Source organism: Oncorhynchus nerka, linkage group LG24, assembly GCF_034236695.1.
Source record: "Oncorhynchus nerka isolate Pitt River linkage group LG24, Oner_Uvic_2.0, whole genome shotgun sequence".
In the NCBI taxonomy this organism is placed as follows: domain Eukaryota; kingdom Metazoa; phylum Chordata; class Actinopteri; order Salmoniformes; family Salmonidae; genus Oncorhynchus; species Oncorhynchus nerka.
Window position 1 is genome coordinate 71496816 of NC_088419.1, and position 23286 is coordinate 71520101.

The 23286-nt window shown below is 44.8% G+C and overlaps 1 protein-coding gene across 1 annotated transcript in view; it reads right to left on the minus strand.

Annotated features, from left to right (window-relative positions):
• Positions 1-21667, minus strand: part of LOC115108546 (capping protein, Arp2/3 and myosin-I linker protein 3-like) — a 37267-nt gene extending 15600 nt beyond the window's left edge. The window contains 21 exon segments of the mRNA XM_029633022.2: positions 6434-6606; positions 8535-8589; positions 8807-8903; positions 9045-9126; positions 9344-9413; positions 9628-9732; positions 10245-10321; positions 10489-10566; positions 10694-10797; positions 11410-11496; positions 11593-11687; positions 11831-11919; positions 12009-12084; positions 12246-12319; positions 12444-12514; positions 13608-13702; positions 13831-13952; positions 14283-14342; positions 14441-14491; positions 19333-19427; positions 21538-21667. Coding sequence (XP_029488882.2) covers positions 6434-6606; positions 8535-8589; positions 8807-8903; positions 9045-9126; positions 9344-9413; positions 9628-9732; positions 10245-10321; positions 10489-10566; positions 10694-10797; positions 11410-11496; positions 11593-11687; positions 11831-11919; positions 12009-12084; positions 12246-12319; positions 12444-12514; positions 13608-13702; positions 13831-13952; positions 14283-14342; positions 14441-14491; positions 19333-19427; positions 21538-21667 — 1886 coding nt within the window.
• Between the last annotated feature and the right edge of the window lie 1619 nt (positions 21668-23286).

The window sequence follows — 23286 nt, forward strand, 5'->3', positions numbered from 1 at the left end:
GATATGGGAGAACCAGTGTCAAACACAACCATCCAACCAAGTCTACTTCCGGCGCCGACAGAGATGGCCGCCTCGCTTCGCGTTCCTAGGAAACTATGCAGTTTTTTGTTTTTTTACGTGTTATTTCTTACATTAGTACCCCAGGTCATCTTAGGTTTCATTACATACAGTCGAGAAGAACTACTGAATATAAGATCAGCGTCAACTCACCATCAGTACGACCAAGAATATGTTTTCCGCGACGCGGATCCTGTGTTCTGCCTTACAAACAGGACAACGGAATGGATCGCATGCAGCGACCCAAGAAAACGACTCCGAAAAAGAGGGAAACGTAGCGGTCTTCTGGTCAGACTCCGGACAAGGGCACATCGCGCACCACTCCCCAGCATTCTTCTTGCCAATGTCCAGTCTCTTGACAACAAGGTTGATGAAATCCGAGCAAGGGTAGCATTCCAGAGGGACATCAGAGACTGCAATGTTCTCTGCTTCACGGAAACATGGCTTACTGGGAAGACGCTATCCGATGCGGTGCAGCCAACGGGTTTCTCCACGCATCGCGCCGACAGAAACAAACATCTTTCTGGTAAGAAGAGCGGCGGGGGCGTATGCCTCATGACTAACGAGACATGGTGTGATGAAGGAAACATACAGGAACTCAAATCCTTCTGTTCACCTGATTTAGAATTCCTCACAATCAAATGTAGACCGCATTATCTTCCAAGATAATTCTCTTCGATTATAATCACAGCCGTATATATCCCCCCCCAAGCAGACACATCGATGGCTCTGAACAAACTTTATTTAACTCTTTGCAAACTGGAAACCATTTATCCGGAGGCTGCATTCATTGTAGCTGGGGATTTTAACAAAGCTAATCTGAAAACAAGACTCCCTAAATTTTATCAGCATATCGATTGCGCAACCAGGGGTGGTAAAACCTTGGATCATTGTTATTCTAACTTCCGCGACGCATATAAGGCCCTGCCCCGCCCCTTTCGGAAAAGCTGACCACGACTCCATTTTGTTGATCCCTGCCTACAGGCAGAAACTTAAACAAGAGGCTCCCACGCTGAGGTCTGTCCAACGCTGGTCAGACCAAGCTGACTCCACACTCCAAGACTGCTTCCATCACGTGGACTGGGACATGTTTCAGATTGCGTCAGATGAAAATATTGACGAATACGCTGATTCGGTGTGCGAGTTCATTAGAACGTGCGTCGAAGATGTCGTTCCCATAGCAACGATAAAAACATTCCCAAACCAGAAACCGTGGATTGATGGCAGCATTCGCGTGAAACTGAAAGCGCGAACCACTGCTTTTAATCAGGGCAAGGTGTCTGGTAACATGTCCGAATATAAACAATGCAGCTATTCCCTCCGCAAGGCTATTAAACAAGCTAGCGTCAGTACAGAGACAAAGTGGAATCTCAATTCAATGGCTCAGACACAAGAGGCATGTGGCAGGGTCTACAGTCAATCACGGACTACAAGAAGAAACCCAGCCCAGTCACGGACCAGGATGTCTTGCTCCCAGGCAGACTAAATAACTTTTTTGCCCGCTTTGAGGACAATACAGTGCCACTGACACGGCCTGCAACGAAAACATGCGGTCTCTCCTTCACTGCAGCCGAGGTGAGTAAGACATTTAAACGTGTTAACCCTCGCAAGGCTGCAGGCCAAGACGGCATCCCCAGCCGCCCTCAGAGCATGCGCAGACCAGCTGGCCGGTGTGTTTACGGACATATTCAATCAATCCCTATACCAGTCTGCTGTTCCCACATGCTTCAAGAGGGCCAGCATTGTTCCTGTTCCCAAGAAAGCTAAGGTAACTGAGCTAAACGACTACCGCCCGTAGCACTCACTTCCGTCATCATGAAGTGCTTTGAGAGACTAGTCAAGGACCATATCACCTCCACCCTACCTGACACCCTAGACCCACTCCAATTTGCTTACCGCCCAAATAGGTCCACAGACGATGCAATCTCAACCACACTGCACACTGCCCTAACCCACCTGGACAAAGAGGAATACCTATGTGAGAATGCTGTTCATCGACTACAGCTCGGCATTCAACACCATAGTACCCTCCAAGCTCGTCATCAAGCTCGAGACCCTGGGTCTCGACCCGCCCTGTGCAACTGGGTACTGGACTTCCTGACGGGCGCCCCCAGGTGGTGAGGGTAGGCAACAACATCTCCTTCCCGCTGATCCTCAACACGGGGCCCCACAAGGGTGCGTTCTGAGCCCTCTCCTGTACTCCCTGTTCACCACGACTGCGTGGCCACGCACGCCTCCAACTCAATCATCAAGTTTGCGGACGACACAACAGTGGTAGGCTTGATTACCAACAACGACGAGACGGCCTACAGGGAGGAGGTGAGGGCCCTCGGAGTGTGGTGTCAGGAAAATAACCTCACACTCAACGTCAACAAAACTAAGGAGATGATTGTGGACTTCAGGAAACAGCAGAGGGAACACCCCCTATCCACATCGATGGAACAGTAGTGGAGAGGGTAGCAAGTTTTAAGTTCTCGGCATACACATCACAGACAAACTGAATTGGTCCACTCACACTGACAGCGCGTGAAGAAGGCGCAGCAGCGCCTCTTCAACCTCAGGAGGCTGAAGAAATTCGGCTTGTCACCAAAAGCACTCACAAACTTCTACAGATGCACAATCGAGAGCATCCTGGCGGGCTGTATCACCGCCTGGTACGGCAACTGCTCCGCCCTCAACCGTAAGGCTCTCCAGAGGGTAGTGAGGTCTGCACAACGCATCACCGGGGGCAAACTACCTGCCCTCCAGGACACCTACACCACCCGATGTTACAGGAAGGCCATAAAGATCATCAAGGACATCAACCACCGAACCACTGCCTGTTCACCCCGCTATCACCCAGAAGGCGAGGTCAGTACAGGTGCATCAAAGCTGGGACTGAGAGACTGAAAACAGCTTCTATCTCAAGGCTATCAGACTGTTAAACAGCCACCATTGAGTGGCTGCTGCCAACACACTGTCATTGACACTGACCCAACTCCAGCCACTTTAATAATGGGAATTGATGGGAAATGATGTAAATATATCACTAGCCACTTTAAACAATGCTACCTTATATAATGTTACTTACCCTACATTATTCATCTCATATGCATACGTATATACTGTACTCTACATCATCGACTGCATCCTTATGTAATACATGTATCACTAGCCACTTTAACTATGCCACTTTGTTTACTTTGTCTACATACTCATCTCATATGTATATACTGTACTCGATACCATCTACTGTATGCTGCTCTGTACCATCACTCACTCATATATCCTTATGTACATATTCTTTATCCCCTTACACTGTGTATAGTAGTTTTAGAATTGTTAGTTAGATTACTTGTTGGTTATCACTGCATTGTCGGAACTAGAAGCACAAGCATTTCGCTACACTTGCATTAACATCTGCTAACCATGTGTATGTGACAAATACATTTTGATTTGATTTGATTTGAAGTCACTCCTGTCAGGACAGTGGAGAAACAGTGTCAAACACAACCACAACCATCCAACCAAGTCACTCCTGTCAGGATATGGGAGAACCAGTGTCAAACACAACCATCTAACCAAGTCACTCCTGTCAGGACAGTGGAGAACCAGTGTCAAACACAACCACAACCATACAACCAAGTCACTCCTGTCAGGATATGGGAGAACCAGTGTCAAACACAACCATCTAACCAAGTCACTCCTGTCAGGACAGTGGAGAACCAGTGTCAAACACAACCATCTAACCAAGTCACTCCTGTCAGGACAGTGGAGAACCAGTGTCAAACACAACCACAACCAAGTCACTCCTGTCAGGACAGTGGAGAACCAGTGTCAAACACAACCACAACCAAGTCACTCCTGTCAGGATATGGGAGAACCAGTGTCAAACACAAACACAACCAAGTCCCTCCTGTCAGGACAGTGGAGAACCAGTGTCAAACACAACCACAACCATACAACCAAGTCACTCCTGTCAGGACAGTGGAGAACCAGTGTCAAACACAACCACAACCATCCAACCAAGTCACTCCTGTCAGGACAGTGGAGAACCAGTGTCAAACACAACTACAACCATCCAACCAAGTCACTCCTGCCAGGACAGTGGAGAACCAGTGTCAAACACAACCACAACCAAGTCACTCCTGTCAGGACAGTGGAGAACCAGTGTCAAACACAACCACAACCAAGTCACTCCTGTCAGGACAGTGGAGAACCAGTGTCAAACACAACCACAACCATCCAACCAAGTCACTCCTGTCAGGACAGTGGAGAACCAGTGTCAAACACAAACACAACCAAGTCACTCCTGTCAGGATATGGGAGAACCAGTGTCAAACACAAACACAACCACAACCAAGTCCCTCCTGTCAGGACAGTGGAGAACCAGTGTCAAACACAACCACAACCATCCAACCAAGTCACTCCTGTCAGGACAGTGGAGAACCAGTGTCAAACACAAACACAACCACAACCAAGTCACTCCTGTCAGGATATGGGAGAACCAGTGTCAAACACAAACACAACCACAACCAAGTCCCTCCTGTCAGGACAGTGGAGAACCAGTGTCAAACACAACCACAACCATACAACCAAGTCACTCCTGTCAGGACAGTGGAGAACCAGTGTCAAACACAACCACAACCATCCAACCAAGTCACTCCTGTCAGGATATGGGAGAACCAGTGTCAAACACAACCATCTAACCAAGTCACTCCTGTCAGGACAGTGGAGAACCAGTGTCAAACACAACCACAACCATCCAACCAAGTCACTCCTGCCAGGACAGTGGAGAACCAGTGTCAAACACAAACACAACCATCCAACCAAGTCATTCCTGTCAGGATATGGGAGAACCAGTGTCAAACACAACCATCTAACCAAGTCACTCCTGTCAGGACAGTGGAGAACCAGTGTCAAACACAACCACAACCAAGTCACTCCTGTCAGGACAGGGGATAACCCGTGTCAAACACAACCACAACCAAGTCCCTCCTGTCAGGACAGTGGAGAACCAGTGTCAAACACAACCACAACCATACAACCAAGTCACTCCTGTCAGGACAGTGGAGAACCAGTGTCAAACACAACCACAACCATCCAACCAAGTCACTCCTGTCAGGACAGTGGAGAACCAGTGTCAACCACAACCATCCAACCAAGTCACTCCTGCCAGGACAGCGGAGAACCAGTGTCAAACACAACCACAACCAAGTCACTCCTGTCAGGACAGTGGAGAACCAGTGTCAAACACAACCACAACCATCCAACCAAGTCACTCCTGTCAGGACAGTGGAGAACCAGTGTCAAACACAAACACAACCAAGTCACTCCTGTCAGGATATGGGAGAACCAGTGTCAAACACAAACACAACCACAACCAAGTCCCTCCTGTCAGGACAGTGGAGAACCAGTGTCAAACACAACCACAACCATACAACCAAGTCACTCCTGTCAGGACAGTGGAGAACCAGTGTCAAACACAACCACAACCATCCAACCAAGTCACTCCTGTCAGGACAGTGGAGAACCAGTGTCAAACACAAATACAACCACAACCAAGTCACTCCTGTCAGGATATGGGAGAACCAGTGTCAAACACAAACACAACCACAACCAAGTCCCTCCTGTCAGGACAGTGGAGAACCAGTGTCAAACACAACCACAACCATACAACCAAGTCACTCCTGTCAGGACAGTGGAGAACCAGTGTCAAACACAACCACAACCATCCAACCAAGTCACTCCTGTCAGGACAGTGGAGAACAAGTGTCAAACACAACCACAACCATCCAACCAAGTCACTCCTGCCAGGACAGTGGAGAACCAGTGTCAAACACAACCACAACCATCCAACCAAGTCACTCCTGCCAGGACAGTGGAGAACCAGTGTCAAACACAAACACAACCATCCAACCAAGTCATTCCTGTCAGGATATGGGAGAACCAGTGTCAAACACAACCATCTAACCAAGTCACTCCTGTCAGGACAGTGGAGAACCAGTGTCAAACACAACCACAACCAAGTCACTCCTGTCAGGACAGGGGATAACCCGTGTCAAACACAACCACAACCAAGTCACTCCTGTCAGGACAGTGGAGAACCAGTGTCAAACACAACCATAACCATCCAACCAAGTCCCTCCTGTCAGGACAGGGGATAACCAGTGTCAAACACAACCATAACCATCCAACCAAGTCACTCCTGTCAGGACAGGGGATAACCAGTGTCAAACACAACCATAACCATCCAACCAAGTCACTCCTGTCAGGACAGGGGATAACCAGTGTCAAACACAACCATAACCATCCAACCAAGTCACTCCTGTCAGGACAGGGGATAACCAGTGTCAAACACAACCATACCTTCTATCTTTCCCTCCCTGTCTCTTGCCTGAGTGTGGTGTTGATCTGTAGGGCTTTGCTCAGCATCTTGGCTCCAATGTCCTCCAGGCTGTTCCCACTCAGGTCCACCTTTCGCAGACAGGTGTTGCTGCCCAGAGCGTTTACCAGCACTGTGCCCCGAGAACGCAGCCGCGAGTCAGCCAGTGAGAGGGACTGGAGGGCCTGGGGAGGGACAGGGGAGAGGGGAGAGAGAGGGTGAGGATGGAGGGAGATGGGATAGGGTGGAGAGCAGGGGAGAGGTAAAGCAGAAGAAAAGGGTAGGACAGAACAGAGGACAGAAAAATAAAGGAGAAGGAGATGGAGAGAGATGGTTAAATACAGCTAGGAACAGGTGGCAGCAGTGCTGAGGAGGAACTGAGGAATTTAGCATTTGTAATAGAGTGATGTGTCAGTTTTGTACACAAAGGTAATAATTCAGAGGGCACAATATGTTACAGCCCACAGTAACAGGGCCATGGAGTGATATACAAATTAATAAAAAATAAAAAACTGAAATTTATTATTTACATAAGTTTTCAGACCCTTTGCTATGAGCCTAGAAATTGAGCTCAGGTGCATCCTGTTTACATTGATCATCCTTGAGATGTTTCTACAACTTTATTGGAGTCCACCTGTGGTAAATTCAATTGATTAGACATGATTTGAAAAGGTACACACCTGTCTATACAAGGTTCCACAGTTGACAGTGCATACCAGAGCAAAAACCAAGCCATGAGGTCGAAGGAATTGTCCATAGAGCTCCGAGACAGGATTACGTCACAGACACAGATCTGGGAAAGGGTAATAAAAAATGTCTGCAGCATTGAAGGTCCACAAGAACACAGCGGCCTCCATCATTCTTAAATGGAAGAAGTTTGGAACCACCAAGACTCTTCCTAGAGCTGGCCGCCCGGCCAAACTGAGCAATCGGGGGAGAAGGGCCTTGGTCAGGGGGGTAACTAAGAACCCAGTGGTCACTCTGACAGAGCTCTAGAGTTCCTCTGTAGAGATGGGAGAACCTTCCAGAAGGACAACCATCTTTACAGCACTCCACCAATCAGGCCATTATGGTAGAGAGAGGCCAGACAGAAGCCACTCCTCAGTAAAAAGGCACATGACAGCCCGCTTGGAGTTTGCCAAAAGGCACCTAAAAACTCTCAGACCATGAGAAACAAGATTCTCTGGTCTGATGAAACCAAGATTGAACTCTTTGGCCTGAATGCCAAGCTTCACGTCTGGAGGTAACCTGGCACCATCCCTACAGTGAAGCATGGTGGTGGCAGCATCATGCGGTGGGGCTGTTTTTCAGCGGCAGGGACTGGGAGACTAGTCAGGATCGAGGCAAAGATGAACGGAGCAAAGTATAGAGAGATCCTTGATGATAATCTGCTCCAGAGCACTCAGGACCTCAGACTCGGGCGAAGTTTCACCTTCCAACAGGTCAACGACCCTAAGCACACAGTAAAGACAAAGCAGGAGTGGCTTCGGGACAAGTCTCTGCATGTTCTTGAGTGGCCCAGCCAGACCCCGGACTTGAACCCGATCCAACATCTCTGAAGAGACCTGAAAATAGCTGTGACGCTCCCCATCCAACCTGACAGAGCTTGAGAGGATCTACAGAGAAGAATGGGAGAACTCAGGTGTGCTAAGCTTGTAGTGTCATACCCAAGAAGCCTCAAGGCTGTAATCACTGCCAAATATGCTTAACAGAGTACTGAGTAAAGGGTCTGAATACTTAAGTAAATGTGATACCCCCCCACAAAAAAATATAAATTAGAAAAATAATGATAAAAAACAGTTTTGCTTTGTCATTATGGGGTAATGTGTGTAGATCGACGAGGAAACATTTTTTTTAAATACATTTTAGACTAAGGATGTATCCTAACCAAAGGAAAAAGTCAAAGGGTCTGAATACTTTCTGAAGGCAAGGTACTCGAAGGGAAACACTATACTGTAGAAAATAACGAGTATTTATGTATGAGAGAATACCATGTACAATACAGTCTGTGTGTGTGGAGAATATCAGTATTTCACAATGAGTTACAATCAGTGAACATTCAATTGTGTATAATGTGTGAATGATGTGTGAATTGTCACGCATTCTCACTCACACATTCCTCCTCCTGTATGAGTTGGACCAGCTTGTGTAGAATTTCATCCAGCACCCTGTACATAGATCCATGGGGAGAGAGACAGTTCAGGCTACACTCAGCAGGAGCTCTGGCATTAGTCATTTCCTGCTGCTATCGTAATCATCCTAGTCTGCCTGAGGAAAATCAAGCTCTGATGCAAACTGACGCACACACACACACACACACACACACACACACACACACACACACACACACACACACACACACAGAGTGCCTCTGTAGTACTGCACCTGCTCTTGATGTTGAAGTTCTTGCCCAGATACAGGTGCTTTAGGGAGGTGTGTTTGGAGAGAGCTGGTAGAACTGAGAGAAGGTCTGCATCCAGCCCTGTAAACACAACTACATCAAGCACACACCATCCCCTCATACAAAACAAGCTCAAACAGACAACCCCCTCACACAAAACTAGCTTGAGTGGTGCAGAGTATCACACTGTGCCATAGTGGTACAGTCAGTCATTCTGCTCACCGTTGTCTGAGATGTCCAGAGTGGCGATGGAGGAGAGCCTGGGGAACAGCTCCTGGATCACAGAAGCTCCTGCAGATTTCAGCTGAGGCAGGCAGACAGACAGACAGAGTGTGAGCATGTGTGAGAGGAGGACATTCAAAGCACAATAACAGGAGACCTTGACATAGTTTTCATCTATAGCTACTGCTCAGTAAGTCCTTATTGGAAACATAAGCAATGAATGCCAGAGAGATAGATATGGTCAATTATATAAAGGCCAGCAGGAATTGAATGTTGTGTACAGAGTGACAAACTTGTACCTCACAGCCACTAATGTCCAGGTGTAGGTCATTGATGTGAGGGTTTGTGGTCAGACCGATGAAGAGAGACCTAAAGAAAGAGAGAGGGAAACATAAACATAAGGGGAAAAGGTGTTTACAACAAAGACCTTTTAGCTTATTTCTCTTTCTGGAAATTCACACCCTTTAACGTAGTGTCATTTGTCATGGTGACCAGTGTGTGTTGTGCAGCTAGCCTGGTCCCAGTCACTCCAGTGAGATGCAGGTGTGACAGAGAGAGACCAGGGGAGAATAGGGGAACTGACCTCAGGGCCTCAGGGGGCAGCTTCATAGAGGCCAGGCTGACATGGGTGAGACTGAAGGCCGAGCTGAAGAACTGACAGAACAACGGCAGGTTCTCCTTCACTTTCCTGGGAGAAGAGAGAGGTCAGAGTGAGATGAATGAGAGAGGAGAGGAAGAAGTAGAGATGGAGTGGGAGGGAAAGGCGATAGAAGGTGAGTGGTTCATTGTTGATTGTCTGGGTAAATAAGAGACTGGTATGAAGTGGAGAGCGTATTCCGATGGAATGAGACAGAGACAATGGAGCTGGTCAAAGAGGAGGGAGCAAGTGGGGTCAGATGATAAGTCTTATCTATGCAGACAGCTCTAGGAGTTTAAAACCACAGACACAACTACAGAAAGGAACACAATGTTCCAGTGATTCCCACAAAGCTTATTTTTGATTTCACATTGAAGGGAACGACAGAGATAAGACGGATAAGAGTGAAAAGAAAAAAGAGAGCGCGAAAGATCAAGCCTGAGGATTTTAAGAATAAAAAGATCCCTTGCTAAAAATTTGCCTTCCATCTTCACGCCGAGCCTCAAAGCGTTTTTCTGCCACATCACCCCAAAGAAATAGTTCATCTCAAGGATGTGACTAACCTGTGGGAGAAGGTATTTTTGGAGAGATTCAAGTAGGAGAGATCGGCACAACAACCCCTCAGCAGAGCCCCAAATAGCTATGTGAGAGAAGCGAGAGTTGTGTTGTGCAGTTTTAGTGGGAGAGAGAAAAAGACAGCAGTTGGGGATTATAGAGGAAGAAACAGACAGAAGTTGAAGATAAACTCTTTAAAATGCTTAATTCTATAAGTGTGCAATCAAATTCTCAGAGACACTAGATTCTCACCGAGTCAACAGAACAGTCAGTGCCAGACAGGTCCAAATGGACCAGACAATTAGGCTGGGACAGGAACAGGCACAGATTCTAAAGAAAGAGAGAGAAAAGATGGTTAACTGAGAAACTGACTCATAAGGCATCAGCAGTGCATTTACTATACTGTTGGTTTGTTTACAGAGTATGAGTGTATGTGTATGTGTGTGTGTTTTCTGACCGAGGCATCCTCCCCAGACAGGAACCCAGGGTTCTTGCTCAGGTCCAGGTGCAGCAGAGAGTTAGAATACTCATCACTGGAGCACAGAGTCTGAGACACCACACCTGAGACACACAGAGAGGGGGAGGGGGAAGCCATGAGGGATGCATTCAGCTAGCTAATGCAAATGTACACAACAACAAAAAAATCCAGTTTCAGAATATTTTTTGTTATGCGATTCTCATCCGTACCTGTGTGAAGTATAATTCTTAATTCAATATTCAGTATTCCAATTCGAAATATTTAAAAAAGCGGGGGAGTAACACGGAGCATTCTGCCTGAAGGATAGTTACCGTGGGGGCATATCATGACTCTTGAAGCTTTGTAGAGTAGACAAAACATTACATTAACACACAGAGATGTTGGTGGGGGAATTACAGGAGGTACAGAGGTTTCTATCACCTCAGGTAGAAAAGTAGCATGCATGCATGGCTTAGTGGCATGTTCAATCAGCTATTGCTGCTTCATCAAACCCAAACACAGTTGGAGGTGTTTATGAACTGATTCTCCAGCTGACTGTTCCTGCTTGCTGAATTACTGCCTTGTATTAACGTCAGGGGACACTGGGGTGTAGAGGAGGATGCTTATGCAACATGGAGTAGGACAGGGGGGCCTTCTCTAGTAGAGAGATGGAGAGATTGAGCGATGGAAGGATGGAGAGGTGAAACAGTCTAAACCTTTGGAGTTGAGGAAGGTCTTGGAGAGGTTGAGGAGACGCAGTCCTTTGCTGAGGCGACACACTTGCTGGATGAGGTTAGCCACACCTACACCAGAGGAGGAGAGATGTCACTAAAACAAACATAATGTGGAAGTCAAACTAGTGTGGAAGTCAAACAGGAAGTTAGGCATCTGCTTGGTACCTTGGTTGTCCAGTGTGTTGTGGGCCAGATTCAGAGAGTGGATGACAGAAGCAGGATTCTCTGAGAGCGCAACTGACAGCTTCTGAGGAAAGTCACTGCAACATACACAATATACAGTACACACATTTGGACATAGACACAATGACACACACAAACACTTTTTAGTTTAAGGTTCTAACACACTTATTTTTTATTTTTTTAAGTATGGGTGAGAAGTGAGAAGCAAGGGAAAACTCACGATTTGAGACCAGCATTCTCCAGCGTGATCTCTTCCAGACTGGAGGACTTACTGAGGGTGTGCAGAACCTGCTCAGTGACCTCTAACCCCTGAAATGAGAAATGATCTAATTTTGTTGCGCGCATAATAACCAATGACCATTTAAAGCACAAGGGGAGACAGACAGAAGGATACTTACTATGCGTATGTCCTTACAGTATAGTTTGGTGAACCAGGTATTGTACGCCAGTGATGCCACAATAACTGCCAAGTCCCTTTCATAAACACACAACAATTAGTGCACTGAAACAGGTACATTTCATAATACCCTTAATATACATTTATCAACCGGATTTATTAAGGCTGCAGCAGCATCAACTTGACAGAGTCATACCCTCTCTCTTTCTGTCTTTCTTTCCCTCTCCCCTTCTCTCACCTGCTTTCCAGGTGGCTGAAGTCCACTAGATTAAACTCCCTGTTGTCTTGGGAGTGATAGATAGTGTCCACATCCTAGGAACAAGATTACCCATGAGTCCACTTGCTATAGTATATGACCCCCTCAATTGAAAGTACAGTGTTGTATATAACTCTCCTGTTCACTCACACACAACCGGCCTACTCCCATTGCACTTACCCACTGAACTTCCTCCTTGCAGCTGATTCCATTATAGTCACACAGGGCAGCGTAGGTCTCCGAAAACCCTCCTGAGACAGAGAGGAAGAAAAATAGCGGATGGTGAGAGACGTGTTTAAAGAGCACTTGGTTATTTCAGAGAGGGAAAGAGGGAAGAGAGGAAAAGAGAGACAACAAGCAGTGCAATTACTCTACAATGTCGGTGTAGAAATATAGTTATGAACCTAGCTATGTTAAGATGAATCTACTAACTGTACGTTGCTCTGCATAAGAGTGTCTGCAAAATGACTAAAATGTCAACTGTAAATGTGCTGTACACTGCATGTAGTGCAGTGGGTTTCTCTATCCATTTGTCTCTTAATCAAATTACTCAACAATTTCCTATGACTGTCTATCTATCACCTTCCTGAATCTGCTCATATGCACAGGTACGTGAAGAGACCTTTCAAGGGCCATGTGCTCAAAATGCCCGCACCCCTTCATAATTCATATCTCGAAATGTATAACATTGTTGACCATGGACCTATTTATTTCTGCAACAACACACTCAGTCATCATCACACATAAGCAAGATAAAACAGTGCCTCATGATTGACATCTGGAAAAGAGGGTGGGCTTTCAGCTGATCATTTAGCTAGCTCGATTAATTTGACTGATTGTGATTTATCTTCAATGCTCGAATCAAATAATAAATTAATAATATAATATTCATAATCTCCTAACTCATATAATATGGCTAGTGGCTTATGTGGATATTTTTGTATATGGTGGTTAGCTAGAGTCTAGACTACCTGCGTTGCTGCTGCCCTGACACACATGCATATCCTGACTGAAGGAGGGATGGAGTTCAGTCGGAGGGTGATGATGCAGTCGCTCCTGTCTATGTCTTTCTGCCTCTCTCTGCTGAGCGTATCAGCCAACCAGACTGAATAGTGATGATGGTGTAGGCTGAATCAAGTGTTAATCAAATGTTATGCTACAGTGGCAGCACTGTTGATATTTTAACAAGGTAGCTAGCCACACACACATGACCGGTGACCGCACAGGTAGAGCCCTATCTGTGCACGTGCCTGCTTATGCTCTGTCTGTCTGTCTGCCTATGTCTGCCTTCCTGCCTGTCTGTCTGTCTGCCTGTCTGTCTATGCCTGCCTGTGAGTCTCTTACCACAGGCCCTCTGGGTTTCCATAGACGTCTCTGAGCTGGGGGAGTGCTTCCTGCTTCCCTCAGAAAGTTCACTGTCTGAATGACAGATGGAGGGACTGAAAGAGAGAGAGAGGACAAAAGGAGGTTTAAGTTAGAAGGGACAAATTAGCTAACATTAATCATTTGTCTGGGTTTTAACACTGTCTGGTAAAGGAGTCTGTGCTGTCTGAAAATGGACACTTACGCAAACACAGAGTTGTTAAATATTCTGGACAGGGCAAAGTTAACATGGCTGACCACATGACTGAGGTGGTCACGTGACTGTAGCCACAAGGAATAAGTGGACTTGTCCGTGTCTATGACGACCTGCACAGAAACAACATAGTTCCAATGACTGTAGAGTGATACAGGCACCACAGTGATTTTGATGGCACAATGCTGAAATTTGAAATGGATAATTGACAGTTAACTGCAGGAGATATATGATTACAGTAGCTCTACTTACAGGAATGAAAATCCTCATATCTCCATTATGCAAAATAATGAGATGAACTGATTTCAAATAATTACTCAGATGTTGAGATGATTGACACTCCATAATAAATCTGTTTAGACAACTAATCAGTTGTAATGAAGAGGCCACAGGTACAATGCAGTAACATGGCCATTCAAAACCCCCAAAAATATGTTATTCACCTGATGCTCTGGGTGACTTTTCATGGCTCGGATCTCCAAGAAGTTAAATGTCACCTCTATCTGCAATGAACGCCACATTTTGAACCTATTTGTTAACATGCTGATAATTATGTGCATGGTAAGTGGTAAATACTGTACATACAGATCATGTAGGCTACCTTTGTTGGAACCTTGGCGGCCAGGAGATAGAGCCTCCATGTTGTGAGAACCTGAGACAGCCAGAGAAACAGGAACAAATTAAATCCATCCTGAGCAAAGGTTCACTGCACACTCAAGACTCGCTAAGGGCATCAGATTCTCTGATGGGTTGCCATGGTAATGGAGAGTGAAATGTGGAGCCCTCTCTGTATTCATCTATTGATCTGGGTAGGAATATTTTTTCCACAACATCATGCTATGGATGGGCTGAGGTGTACACTGGGGAGGATTGCATTCACAGGCTGTGCATTAAGATGCTCTATAGAAATGATTACAACAATAATAGTTGGGAAGTCATTCAAATAAATCACACATACACCCACACGCAGATGTACTGTAAACGTACGCTCACACATTAAATCCCCTTGAGCTACAAACACAATCTCTATGCCCTAGTCTCATGCTCCTTCTGTCCATATTTTTGGGGAGAATGAAGAAACTTTAGTAAATATTGTTCAAGCACAGTGTAACATTTTCATCAGATAAACATATTTATCAGATGCCCTCTCCCTTCCTCTCTCAGACTCTCGTCCTTCACTCCTGATCATTTCCCTTTCCTCTCTGATGCCCCTTTAAAACAGCTCTCTGAGAAGTAGCTGAGGAGGGATGGAGGAACATTTTCTCCTCTGCATTTCTCTTTGTGGCCATCACTCTCATTTGTTTTCTCTCCAGTAACACTACTACACAGTATGTCCTCTTAATGAAAAGCAGTAATTAAATGATGGCTCCCCCTCTCTGTTGCATTTTGAGAGAGAGGTGCTTGACTCTACCGATCAGAGTCAAACACTTGCCAGCAGCCACAACACCCACACAACATCAAACCCACACACAACATCAAACCCCCACAACATCATACTCCCCACAACACCCCCCTCCAACATCAAACCACACACACATCAAACCTCCACAACACCAACCCCCCACAACACCCACCCACACAACATCAACCCCCCCCCAAATGAGGGGTGTGTCTAATGTTAGAGAGAAAAAAGAGAGAAAGAGAGAAAAGAGAGCAAGAGTCTCCTGCATTTCCAACAAGTCACTTCAAAGACACTGTGTCTGAAGGAGTTGATTAAAACGTGCAGATAGTATCACATTAACGTGATGAGTTGGGGGAGGTATCCTGGGTAGGGGGTGGAGAGTGTGTGCGTACTGTACCATATGAGTTTATACAAGTAAATAATGCTGGAGAGAAGGGTGGGGAGACAGTCCCCCCAGGAGAGAAGGGTGGGGAGACAGTTCCCCCAGGAGAGAAGGGTGGGGAGACAGTCCCCCCAGGAGAGAAGGGTGGGGAGACAGTCCCCCCAGGAGAGAAGGGTGGGGAGACAGTCCCCCCAGGAGAGAAGGGTGGGGAGACAGTCCCCCAGGAGAGAAGGGTGGGGAGACAGTTCCCCCAGGAGAGAAGGGTGGGGAGACAGTTCCCCCAGGAGAGAAGGGTGGGGAGACAGTTCCCCCAGGAGAGTCCTTATCAAAGTCTTCCAGATCAAAGGGACATACCACACTTATCTTGGCATATCATTATGCATGTGTCTGTTTTTGGAGCAGAGATGTCTGTCTTTTCGTATTGGACTGATAAGGGGGAGAGGCGACTGTTATACACAAACAAGTACTGTAAGTATCCTGGTTAAATAATTCACAATCAAGGAAACCAAAGCCTCATTTACAGTACATTGACCATGACATGAAATAAAAACAATGGCCGTAGCCCCATCCTGAACCTGAACCTGCTTTAAAACATTAAACCTAGCCTAATAGCAAGCAAGCATTTCACACTTCCCGTTCCCTTGACACCTGAAATCCTAACCCTCTCCTCAGCCTCATCCTATGCCCCACAGAGACTACAATTACAGACCGTTCAGAGTTAAAAAGAAGGAACAGCTTAGCAGAGAGAGATTGGACAGCGGGGACTGAAGAGATAACATAGTCCCGACCGATAGACAGACATACCGAAGACCCTGAACATCAAAGGGTGCACATGCAAAACTCTCCCAACTCGCACCATAATGAATCATTAAGCAGTCATCAAGGAAATGACTCTCTGCCAAGGCCTAGCCTGCCCTGCTGGGGGTTCAGCCCATTGCCTCATCAGGGAATTGAGGGGAAAGCTTGTGGTAGTTTTTGGGGAGCACAAAAACATGAAAACATTTCAATGCAGTTTTATGTGGAGTTGTTACACTCTTAGAAAAAAGGGTTCCAAAGGGGTTCTGCGGCTGTCCCCATAGGAGAAACCCTTTTGGGTTCCAAATATAACCATTTGGTTCTACATGGAACCCTAGTTCTACATGGAACCCAAAAGAGTTCTACCTGGAACCAAAAGCTTTTTTTTTCAAATGATTCTTCTATGGGGACAGCTGCAGAACCCTTTTAGGTTCTAGATAGCACCTTTCTTTCTAAAAGTGTTAAGCAGCTTTTGTTATTTGGTCGGTCGGTTTCTTATACTTCTCCCTATTTGCTGTACTCACACAGGTTGTGATCTATACTAAAAGAGCTCACTGGCCCAGATTTAGTCCTGTGAGCTGGCAAGGCTGCAGCTCCACAAATGGAGATTTCACATCTTTGCCCCACATACTCTCTGATGAAAGCACCCAGAATCAGAGGCAGTGGTACGCCCGCGCCCAGCATTGCCTCCACCGCCAGGGTCTCAGAGAGACAGAGCCTCCCCAAGCTGCTGCTATTACAGACCTCTCTGTCCTACATTGTCCCAATTAGAGGTTGACCGATTTTTTCAACACTTATTTTAACTTAATATAATACATCAATAAAATCAATTTAGCCTAAATAAATAATGAAACATGTTCAATTTGGTTTAAATAATGCAAAAACAAAGTGTTGGAGAAGAAAGTAAAAGTGCAATATGTGCCATGTAAGAAAGCTAACATTTAAGTTCCTTGCTCAGAACATGAGAACATATGAAAGCTGGTGGTTCCTTTTAACATGAGTCTTCAATATTCCCAGGTAAGAAGTTTTAGGTTGTAGTTATTATAGGAATTATAGGACTATTTCTCTCTATACCATTTGTATTTCAGTAACCTTTGACTATTGGATGTTCTTATAGGCACTTTAGTATTGCCAGTGTAACAGTATAGCTTCCGTCCCTCTCCTCGCTCCTACCTGGACTCGAACCAGGAACACATCGACAACAGCCACCCTCGAAGCAGCGTTGCCCATAAGGAGCAAGGGGAACAACTACTCCAAGTCTCAGAGCGAGTGACGTTTGAAACGCTATTAGCGCACACCCCGCTAACTAGCTAGCCATTTCACATCGGTTACACCAGCCTAATCTCGGGAGTTGATAGGCTTGAAGTCATAAACACCTTTAAAGAGAGGTGTATTTTTTTTTTTTACAGATTTCTGATTGTTATGAAAACTTGAAATCGGCCCTAATTAATCGGCCATTCCGATTAATCAGTCGACCTCTAGTCCCAATACAAAGCCCAGGCACAGCCAATGCTTGAAGCATTGCAAAGAGCTGCTGGCAAAACGCACAAAAGTGCTGTTTGAATAAATGCTTACGAGCCTGCTGGTGTCTACCATCGCTCAGTCAGACTGCTCTATCAAATCATAGACTTAATTATAACATAATAACACACAGAAATACGAGCCTTAGGTCATTAATATGGTCGAATCCGGAAACTATCATCTCGAAAACAAGTGTTTATTCTTTCAGTGAAATATGGAACCGTTACTTATTTTAACGGGTGGCATCCATAAGTCTAAATATTGCTGTTACATTGCACAACCTTCAATGTTATGTCATAATTACGTAAAATTCAGGCAAATTAGTTCGCAAAGAGCCAGGCGGCCCAAACTGTTGCATATACCATGACTCTACGTGCAATGAACGCAAGAGAAGTGACACAATTTCACCTGGTTAATATTGCCTGCTAACCTGGATTTCTTTTAGCTAAATATGCAGGTTTAAAAATATATACTTCTGTGTATTGATTTTAAGAAAGGCATTGACTGTTTATGGTTAGGTACATGTTAGAGCAACGACAGTCCTTTTTCGCGAATGCGCACCGCATCGATTATATGCAACGCAGGACACGCTAAATAAACTAGTAATATCATCAACCATGTGTAGTTAACTAGTGATTATGATTGATTGATTGATTGTTTTTATAAGATAAGTTTAATGCTAGCTAGCAACTTACCTTGGCTTCTTACTGCATTCGCGTAACAGGCAGGCTCCTCGTGAGGCAGGTGGTTAGAGCCTCGGACTAGTTAACCGTAAGGTTGCAAGATTGAATCCCCGAGCTGACAAGGAAAAACTCTGTCTTCTGCCCCTGAACAAGGCAGTTAACCCACTGTTCCTAGGCAGTCATTGAAAAGAAGAATGTGTTCTTAACTGACTTGCCTAGTTAAATAAGGCTGTATTTTTTTTTTTACAGATTTCCGATTGTTATGAAAACTTGAAATCGGCCCTAATTAATCAGCCATTCCGATTAATCAGTCGACCTCTAGTCCCAATACAAAGCCCAGGCACAGCCAGGGATGGGGAAGCAGAAACCTATCAACTTAATATATTCATGGCATGTCGCCAATCTGGCCATAGCTTGCGCTCGGTATGTAATTGACCGTAGCAATTAATTGCACTTCAATACTGCCTATGTTGCATCATGTCTCTCACAGACCACCCATCAGGTTTCCATCCAATGTGTTATGTAGTATCCATCCACTGCATCAGACTTGTTTTTTGGCGTAGTGAGGGGTGGAATAGTACTGTGTGTGGATGGTCTGGAGAGCTGTTCTATATCAAAAGCTCCACAATCATCTGTGGGAATACCACCCACTCAGTCAGCACATCAATATAGCAACTGCTGTTTTGACCAGTTATTCAAACACTACTCACCAGTATCCTATCCTCTGATTTGCCATTTTTGGTTTCAAGCTTTATGCCACGTATAAACTTGGTTGAGGACTTGTCAATAATCTTCCTGATACTCTCTGTAAATAGAAAAACATCCAAGGTCAGATACACACAGCAAACATTTCACACACACAATCACACAAATCAGCCAAGTACACAGCACATCAGAACAGTGAGAGAGACAAGCTTGACCTTCAAGTGGACAGCCCTATCGCCAACCGACTGAAGGCGGACCAACCTTTTCATTTAAAACTGACATACTGGCATTTTATAAACGGGGAGATAATCAGAGGCTGCACAGAAACACGGTCACTGTGTATTTTGTAGGATATGATCCTGCTTCTGGTATCTTAAACTATGCTATTGATTGAGAAAACCCGTGGGTCTCCAAAACCATTGTATTCTTCATTAAAAAGTGAACGACAGCAATATTTTCAATGGCAGGCACACAACAATTTCCCCATCAAACTAGGATATGTGAGAGAGGACAGAATGAAGCCATTAAATAGAGAGCATTTTAATAGAATATGGAAACCAGAGATGAAATACAGTACTTGGTGAGAGTGGATGGAGACAAAACACTTCCTGTTTTTTTCTCTCCAGTTTTTCTATTTCTTGTTGTATTTTTTCCATTATCACCTGTTAATTTCCTTGTATTATGCAAACTAAAAGAGCTTTTGTAATGTCATTATCTAATACAATTCCAGACAATTTATTCCCACACAAACTCCAACCTTATGTAAACAATATGACTACTACCAACAACCACATGGCTCCTCTCTGCTCCAGTGTGTCACATATAATCCCAGTCAGAGGTGTGCCCCCCCCCTCCCCCTCCCTACTGCAGATAACCTGGCTGGGCCTGAGGACATCCCTGACATAGAGAGGTACCATCAGAGAGACAGGGGCAAGGCCAGAGAGGAGGACAGGGGGAGAGAGTGACATGGTGAAAGGTATTAGATAATGGATAACAAACCAAGGCACTGAATATACTGTACTTCACCTGTGACTAATGCACTGTCAAATGAAAGAATGCTGCTGATTCTTCTAACAGGATAGTGAGAGTAATGTTCTGATTATTAAGATGATGACCTGAACATCATGATGACTGTTTAAACAGAGGCGGTCTTTTGTCTCTATGCAGATGATGACCTTTAGCTGGCAGATGGGAGTGGTTGGCTGGCAGGTGAGTGGATTGAGAGGCAGGGATTCCACTGGAATAATTATCACAGTGTGGTTAATAGAGCCATTAGGAGTAATTAACTCAGAATCTCTCTGCTAATGTGAGCATGTGTGTGTGGTGTAGGTGAGTGAAAGTGTGATTAAGTCCTGATGGTGTAAGTTTGTGACATGTAAGCTGGTGTCAATTCAATGGCAGCCTTGTCATCTGTATAGAACAGTGTTTCCCAACCTTGGTCCTTCAGTACCCCCTACAGTACACCTTTACGCTGTAGCCCTTGATAAACACACCTCATTCAACTCATTGTTGGCTTGATGATTAGTTGACAAGTTGATCAGGTGTGCTTGTCCAGGGTTACAATACAAATGTGTACTGTTGGGGGTACTCGAGGAGCAGGGTTGGGATACACTGGTATAAAATAATACTCTGAAAGTGCAGTGTAGGTTAGTGGCCATGTCTGTCTCGTTCCATAAAGGAAAGGAAAGCAAAGAATACATACAAATTGTTGCCAAGAAAATGCATACTGCTCCCTCTCTATCTTTCACACACAAACTGCAGACAAAAAGAGCAGGCTTACTGCCAACACGCTGAGACGGTAACAATTCCTATTCTTAAAAGCTGGCATGAATTTATGAATGCAGATAGCATTATGACTGAGTAAATCCATGCGTGATGCACACACGATGATTTTCACAACGCCTCTTTTCCTATGGGCTAGAGATTTGACACGATCAGCCGGCTGGGCTTTTATCTTAAGTCCTGAGGAAGCAGGATGTCTTTGCTTTACACAACTTCCTAACTTTTTGATCAAATTAATGCAATGCACGTGTAGCTTAAAATACAAAAAAAATGGCACAACGCTTGGTGGCAGATACGAAAGCAGTATTTTTCATAAACTTCCAAAGCCTCTGTCCAGTCGCAGACCACCACATACACGGCAATGGTCAAAGACAGAATCGGTGCATCATACATATGACAATAATGGTGATATGAATGGTGATTCCTACCTGTAACATCCCTGCTCACACTGACAAAACAAGAGGCAGTTATCTCTTTAGAAGCCATGTCTCTTCATGTATCACCACCCCTTTCTCTTTTTCAATAGTGACCGGAACGGATTGCTTGTCTCGCAAGCATTCCACCAAGCATCCGACTGCTGAAACCAACCCGCACTGTGAGAAGGAGTATAACGTGAGAGAGCGCTCGGCGGTGGAAGAAGGGAAGGTGGAGGGAGATCATTGAAATAATAGGAGACAGTGGGCTAGCATATTTGGTGGACTCCGATGTTACTGGAAGCAACCGTGAAACTACAACTATTTGTCAATTGAATTGATCAATATATGATATTGGTCGAAATAGTTGCGACCCCCACACGTTTCAACACAATTCAAAGGCTATGGATGGAAAACTGGTGTACAAAACATCCCACTAAGCTACTTTTCTGTTTTCAGCCACTCTGTGCGAGTCAATTGGACTGGCCTACAGTCTGTGGGCAGCTATTGGCAGGTACACAGGATGATATTAATCCTGTTGGCAATTACAAGGTCGACAGGTAGCCTAGCGGTTAGAGAGGGTTGCCACTTCGAATCCCGGGCCTGACAGGAAACATCTGTCGGTAATGAGCTGGTAACCAGAGGGTTGCTGGGTTCAAATCCTAGATGCTATTGCCTGCAGTTATGCCCTTGAACAATGCACTTAACCCCCCACTACAACGTCATATCTTCAACGTTATGTCCACTATTAAAAAAATAGGCTGGGCAGTTGATCCACAGCTATTCATTTGGTCTCCCACCGAGGGTTTTAACCAAGCCCTGCTTAGCTTTTATATTTGTCCCTTACTCAATGATTACTACCAATGTGCTATCTATCGTGAGAATGATTGCTATCTATCGTGAGAATGATTGCTATCTATCGTGAGAATGATTATTGAGCGATGTCTTAATAACGACATGTATTCACTGTTGCTATCGAAGTCATTCCAAAGGGTAGGTTTAAGAGAGCAAATGAAATGTAACAGTACTTTATAAGTCATATCATCAGTGATACTATTTAGCCCTATAAAGCATTTGCAAAACAAGTCATCAGCATCTAGTTTATATTTAACCCAGGATTCAACAACAAAATTACAATACATAGTCCCAGGTTTCAAATTTGGGTTGATTTAAAATATAATCTTCAAGTTAATCATTCATATTTTGGATTCAAGTCTCCATTTCAACGAAAAATCTAAGTTAAAGAATAGGACTAAATCCAATAAAACTTTATTTAAAGTGCATTTAAAAATTGATTAGATTAAGCTCCATTCTTTAACTTAGATTTTTGGTTGAGATGGACATGTGAATCCAACATATCAACTATTAATTTGTAGACAAATTTGGATATTGAATTGTGTTTGGTTTTCAACACAACCAAATATCAACATTTGAAGCAGATGCCGATTTAATTTTCTGCTTGGATAGTTTGATCCGTGCCACTGATTTAGTCTGGCTTTAATTCCAGTTTGTCGTTAAACGGGTGTCCTGACTCTCTGTGGTCACTAAAGATCCAATGGCACTTATTTTAAGAGTAGGGGTGTTAACCCTACTGTCCTGGCTAAATTCCCAATCTGTCCCTCATACAGTCACCTAATCATCCCCAGTTTACGATTGTCTCATTCATCCCCCCTTCTCTCCCCTGTAACTATTCCCCAGGTTGTTGCTGTAACTGAGAATGTGTTCTCAGTCAACTTACCTGGTAAAATAAATCAAATAAAAATA